This window comes from Rhagoletis zephyria, unplaced genomic scaffold (genome assembly GCF_001687245.7).
Source record: "Rhagoletis zephyria isolate East Lansing unplaced genomic scaffold, Rhagoletis_zephyria_1.1 Rzeph_scaffold_00489, whole genome shotgun sequence".
Classification (NCBI taxonomy): Eukaryota; Metazoa; Arthropoda; class Insecta; order Diptera; family Tephritidae; genus Rhagoletis; species Rhagoletis zephyria.
Window position 1 is genome coordinate 85,491 of NW_016157573.1, and position 6,650 is coordinate 92,140.

At 32.7% G+C, this 6,650-nt stretch overlaps 1 protein-coding gene across 1 annotated transcript in view; it reads left to right on the forward strand.

The window, feature by feature from the left end:
* LOC108359918 (probable cytochrome P450 313a4) overlaps positions 1 to 6,650 on the forward strand; it is a 108,464-nt gene that overhangs the window by 46,925 nt on the left and 54,889 nt on the right. The window contains exons 3-4 of the mRNA XM_017611996.1: positions 2,644 to 2,781; positions 2,850 to 3,276. Coding sequence (XP_017467485.1) covers positions 2,644 to 2,781; positions 2,850 to 3,276 — 565 coding nt within the window. The remainder of the gene's footprint in view (positions 1 to 2,643; positions 2,782 to 2,849; positions 3,277 to 6,650) is intronic.

Consider the following 6,650-nt stretch of genomic DNA (forward strand, 5'->3'; position numbering starts at 1 on the left):
TAGCAGCTCCTAAATACCTAAGTAAATAGTACTTGGGTATTTAGCAGCTCCTAAATACCTAAGTAAATAGTACTTTGGTATTTACAACAACACAAAATACCTAAATACTTTTGTACTTAGTACTTAATACTTAGTAAATACAATTTTGCCCATCACTGGTCAAAATATTGGTACAATACAGCGATGTTCTATTGAAAAATTTTAACAAATTAATTTTCGTGATTGGGATAAAGAAAAATACTTTGGGTGTTCACACAATTATTAGTTATTTTTGGACTTTTATCATTTTGAGCAAATAATACCGGTTATTTCTGCTTTTTATTTTTTTAAGGCAAAAATAAAAGTAAAAATTTGCCTTTAATTTTTTTTAGAAGAAAATAATCGGTAATTGTTGGCTTTTATTTTTGCCTGAAAAGGTTAAAAATCAAGTATTCCAGAGCAGAAAATAATAGGTAATTGTTGACTTTTATTTTTACCTGAAAAAGTTAAAAATCAAGTATTCCAGAGCTGTGTATATTGGAATGTAATAGTTTTGAAGCTCCTACATGTATTAAAACAGAAGAGGTGCCAAATGAAAGGGCTAGGCCTGCAGATGTGCAAGAAGGTCTCAGTTTTTTGAATAGGGTTGCCACCTGCTTCTAAACAGAAGACTTATACCTTTCGTTGTATTAAAAAGAAGAGGTGACAAATAGAAGGGCTGGGCCTGTAGATGTGCAAGAAGGCTTCAGTTTTTTTAATAGGGTTACCACCTGCTTCTAAAATCGTAAGACTTACACCGTTAGCCCAATTTAAAAAAAGGTGCCATGTAAACGGGCTTGATCAAAAGATTTGCAAGAAAGAACGTCTTATTTCTTTGAAAAGTGTAGCCGCCTAATAAATTTTTATTTTTGGGAAGAGCAACAGATTTACACCATTCTGATGCGTTTCCAAATGAGATGTCAGATGAGAAATATTGACTTACAGACCTGTTTTGGGTTTTTAAAGGGTTGCCGCCTAATTGAAAATGCATTGTCTAAATTTGATAGTTAGTAAAATGTCACAATATGGGCATCAAGCGAAAGGGGTTTGAGACTAAATTAATATGTTGGTGTTTTTAATAGAGTTACCACTTATTAAACAAAGTTATAACTATGAATGGTAAGTAATGTGTTAAGGACATTCGATATTGCTATCAAACAAAAGCTGGTTAAGAGGTAAGAGGGCTTTTCTGTAATTGTATGCGAATTTTCGATGGTTGTCATATAGTTTCTAATTTATTGATTGAAATATTCTAGTTAATTAAAATGTTGCAAAGTGGGCTCCAGACGAAAAGATTTTAAACTAAATTAATATGATCGTGTTTTTAATATACATATGTAGTTGCCACCGAATTAAAAAAATGGTGCACGTATTGATATAATATTTAAAGCTATCTAATATTGATATCAAACGAAAGGAAATTGGGTGAGCTTCTGCGATATTTATTTAAAAAGTTTATAACTATGAGCGGTAAGTAATTTATTAATGATATCCAATTATGTATCAAAAGGAAAAGAAGTGATGTTTTACAAAGATATATTTGTTCGAGGGTTGCCACTTAGTTAAAAATTTACTGAAAGTAAATTATAACTGATCATTAAATATTTATTTATATTACGATACATACAAGTTTTTGGAAAACTAAAAAATATATAAATGTTACATAAATATAGAAGTACGAATTGTTCGAAGGCTACACTTTTCAAAGAAATAAGACCTTCTTTCTTGCAAATCTTTAGATCAAGCCCTAACGGTGTTATGATTTTAGAAGCAGGGTGTAACCCTATTCAAAAAACTGAAACCTTCTTGCACATCTACAGGCCCAGCCCTTCTATTTGTCACCTCTTCTATTTTAATACAACGAACGGTGTAAGTCATCTATTTTTGATATCAAAAATTTTAAAATAACTTTTATTTTCAGTCTCTGGTATGTACATGTTTTAGCAGAACATATGTAGGCACTTATTTTATTTTAACACTCATACGTTATATTGAGTAGAATTTGTAGAAATATGTATCGAAACTGTAATTATTCCTAATCACTAACTAATACTAGCTATATAATATATTCCTACAAAATGGTTTTTGCTTTATCTTTCCGGGAAATTGACATTAGCCGTGTTTTATTTGTCCAGAAATTTAAGCTATTAGCTTATTTTGTATGGAAGACTTACCCAACATAGTTATATTTACTTCTTTTTGGTTGTTTGTGTTTCCAACAGGGTAGGAGTATGATGTGTTGTGGAACGATTTTCCGTCATCCCTTGTCAAATTTGGTTTGGAGACAAACCGGTTTCGGCATTGTGCCATCTTCAGTGTAATTTTTCGTTTCGGATGACGGAAAATCGTTCCACAATACATCATAATTATATTGGCTTATGAAAAGCTATCTTGGCTTGTATATTGAACAAGAGGCATTGCCATTCAGCATCAGAAATTTTCTCCTTCAGATTTAGCTATTTGCTTGTGATGGTTGAATAAAACATGCCTATTATCGATTGATCGAATCACGGATAATCGACGGAGCAATGTATTAATAAACAAATTTTTACATAGTTTAATACACTTGTGCAATACACTTATTTAAACTAACCAATTTTAGTCTAACTCTTCAATTTTTCGCAGTTAATTACTAGAAAAATAAAAGGCGATCTGGATAAAGTGGATCTAAATATTTTTATACATCGAGCAATTGATTTAGTGAGGAAGGGTGATTTCGATTGGCAGAACGTTGAAGACGAATGTAATGTCATTGTATTTGGGGTAATTTATTAATTATTTAATGGCTTGATTTAATGTATTAAAAATATGCTTAAATATACATAACATAGGCTTTCGAAACAACTTCGAATACCGTCATTTACATACTTATGTTCATAGCGATGTTTCCGCAATATCAGGAAAAATTATATGAGGAAATCATGTCCATATTTTCAACTAAAGATGATGTTGAAGTTTCCTACAGTGACATACAGCAGATGGTTTATTTGGATATGGTAATCAACGAAACAATGCGTGTTATGGCTCCAGTACCGTTGGTGGCAAGACAAACCGAAAGCGAAGTTCAGCTAAGTAATGGTGTTACAATTCCAAAGGGATTACAAGTGGCAATTGACGTCTTCAATATGCATCGCCGCATGGATATTTGGGGACCGGAAGCACACATATTTAACCCAGATAACTTTTTACCCTCTAATTTGAATGATAAACATCCATATGCATTTATACCGTTCACAAAAGGAATTCGAAACTGCATTGGTAAGTATTACCGTTATACGGAACCTACTCAATAGTCTGGTCGATAAAATTGACAGTGATTACACGGTTCTAAAAAAAAATCCCGAAATACACACGAAGCAAAACTTATTGTAGGCTGTATGTAAGGTCGAGTAAAACATGGACATAGGTTTCTTATGGTTCCTGAAACCTTCGTTTCCATCTTCGATATATGTGCCAACATATCGTCACCTGAAATGCAAAAGGACTTAACAAACATCATCGCTGAAATGCAAAAAGTCATAACTACTAAAAATTCAAAATTCACTTTTTGATTTATTTCAGTTGCGATGTTTTTAAGTCTTTTTGCATTTCAGGTGACGATATATAAAAATGGATCGTGGTTTGTTTGTGGATGCTTGAAACTTGAAAACGACCGAACGAAATTGGATACCTTCTTCTGCGGGTTTGTTCGTAATTGCCACCCGAAGTTTTAAGAAAAGAGAAATTTTGAGAGTTGCCACGTGTTTGAAAATTTCAGTATAAGTAAATTGATAAAATAAAGTAAATATTACAATATGGGTGTCAAAAGAAAGAGATTTAAGAGGGCTTACCTGGTTTGAAAATTTTAATTAAACAAAACTGATAAGATAGATTATATATTACAATATGGGTATCAAACTAAAGAGGTTTAGAAAACCTATTAAAGAATTTATGTTTGAGAAGGGTTGCCAACTGTTTGGAAAGTTTAATTCGCCTAAATTGAAAAGATAAGTTAAATATTACAAAGTCGGCATCAAATTAAAGAGGTATAAGAAAGTTTACTGTTGAAAATAATTTAAGGGCGGGTTGGCTCCTATTTATAAAATGTACTTAAATTAAATATATAAGATACACTAAATATTACAATAACGGTACCAAATCAAATGTACTTGTTTGAAAACTTTTAGATTAAGAAATATTTTCAATGGGCTGTCACCTATTTAAACAGTAAAAACTAAAAACATTAACAGTATTGAAGTTATATGATATATTAAAATACGAGCAATTACCTGGCGTGCTTCGCTGCGCCTTAAATGTATTTTTGTGTTGTAAAATCATTTAGTCTAGACGTAACTTAATTTAACTTACCGTAAGAAATCATCAATAATTACTCAAAACGTGAACTGAAGCCAGAAGCGGAAATATTTTGTTTTTCTGTTTTCTTTTTCAGCTGTTTGACAGTTTGCCACCTAAAATGCCACATCAAAATAATGCATGCAAAAAATACGTGTGCGTACATTTATTTTTGAGAATAACGAAAATCTGGCAAGCCTGATTCTCTCACCGCTCTCAATTTCCGTAAGACCGTAACTTAAGAATCTAAAACGTACAAGTTCTTAGGTTTCTTACGGTAAGTCATGTTTTAACTAACCGCCTTACAGGCTAACCTAATATTCACGCACACCGCCAATTTACTGTCAAAAATTTCTCATGCACATATTTACAGCTTGTATGGGACTAACCGAAATTGTACGGCGTACGTATGAAGCTAACTCAATTTCCACTTTTTGTTCTGCGTGACATTTTGATTTGACGTTTCGCTCAATGAAATCAAACGCAAACGCACGCAAGCCGATTTCGGGTGACGCAAAAAAAAAACAAATTCGACGGCGTGCGTACCAAAACGCAAGCCGCGAATATTACGTTAGCCTGTTAAATGTACTTTTGTGTTGTAAGTCTCTCCCAAAACGCACTTTTCCTTTTTCAATCTCATAAATGGTTTATAATGACTTTTGCTAACATTTCATATTCAAAACTAATAAAAAAAAATTCTATGGGACTGAGAAATATTATTTTCTAGTTTTTAATCCATTTATAAAAGCGTGGTACATTAAAAAGTTGTTTATTATATTTATTTTCTACTTTTTAGTCTTGTCTGTATAAAATTTTGCAATAGATTTTAAAATAATTCAACGATATTATCCCTAAAGACTAGTTATCAACTGGGCCCCCCGAACCTAAGTCGTTCCCAAGTCACTCCACCAAATTCACCCGCAGACAATTTTTTGCTGGGCTATGCGTTACATCTTCGCAAATTCTACCACTACCGATACCAAAGATGTATACACATCAATAATTCAACGAAATTCTGATACATAAGTATTGTATTTTATCAGACTTTATTTATATTCTCTTTCAACATACGAACATGCATATACACTCTATAACATTTGTATAAAATTAAGACTACAATAGGGGTAAATTTGTTTAAATTATTTTGGTGTCCAAAAATTGGGAATTTTTGCTCCTAATTATGTTAAAAAAAATTGTCTAATATTCTTATAAAAAATGTGTAATATTTACGTTTACAACCAAAATGTCGAAATTTTATGCACGAAGTGTCTAAAAGCTCACATGATTAATTAATTAATTAATCCCAACGGCTTTTTACCCACCACTCCCGCCCAACCGTCACGAGGGGCGCAGTCCGCATGACGTACGGAACTTTTTTTTTTAATTTTTTGGTGTCGAGTAGTGGAAACAGGAGTTTGTTAAGTGTCGAGATCTAAAACTATTCAGCTACAGAATCAAATTCATCAGCTGATTGGATATGCTAAAGATAGTATTTCAATTATTGAGAGTGGAAATAATAGTTTTCTTTATAGTAGAAATCGAGTCCGATATGTCAAACGGGCTGCAATGAGAGTTAAAATCTTGACATCAACCACGGAATGATTCGTTTCCCTGTAGGGAAACGAACTAGTGCGGAACTGGTTCGGTTCTAGTGCGTTTGGAACCATGACTAGTACGCGTTAATTCTCTTTTGCATGCTAGCGACTGGCGAGTTTAACATTGCGATGTCCTAGGAAGTGTCAATTGTCCCCCGTTGCATCCCTTTGGCTCTAGTTCCGAACCAGTTCTAAATTCGACAGATAAGATCTAGTTCATTTTGTATCGCTTTTTCTATAGTTCCGAACCAGTTCCAAATTCGACAGATGAGATCTAGTTCGTTCTGCATCCCCTTTTCTTTAGTTCCAAAGAAGTTCCTAATTCGACAGACAGTTCGATCTGCATCCATTTTTTATAGTTCCCAACCTGTTATAAATTCGTCACCTTAGATCTACANAAGTTCCTAATTCGACAGACAGTTCGATCTGCATCCATTTTTTATAGTTCCCAACCTGTTATCAATTCGTCACCTTAGATCTACACTTCTAATCATGCTTGTCGAAACATTTCCCTTTTATATTAAATACGATCGGGAAATGTTTAAACGCATTTATTAAAAATTTATAAACCCCATTAGTAGTAGTAGTAGTATTAAACTTAAGTAGTATGTAAAAAAACAAAAGTGCGTACTGCTTAAAAGTAAAAATATTAGTTACCTTTGTCTTACTTGTCTAAATTTAAGCATATTGATTTTTAAGTAAATT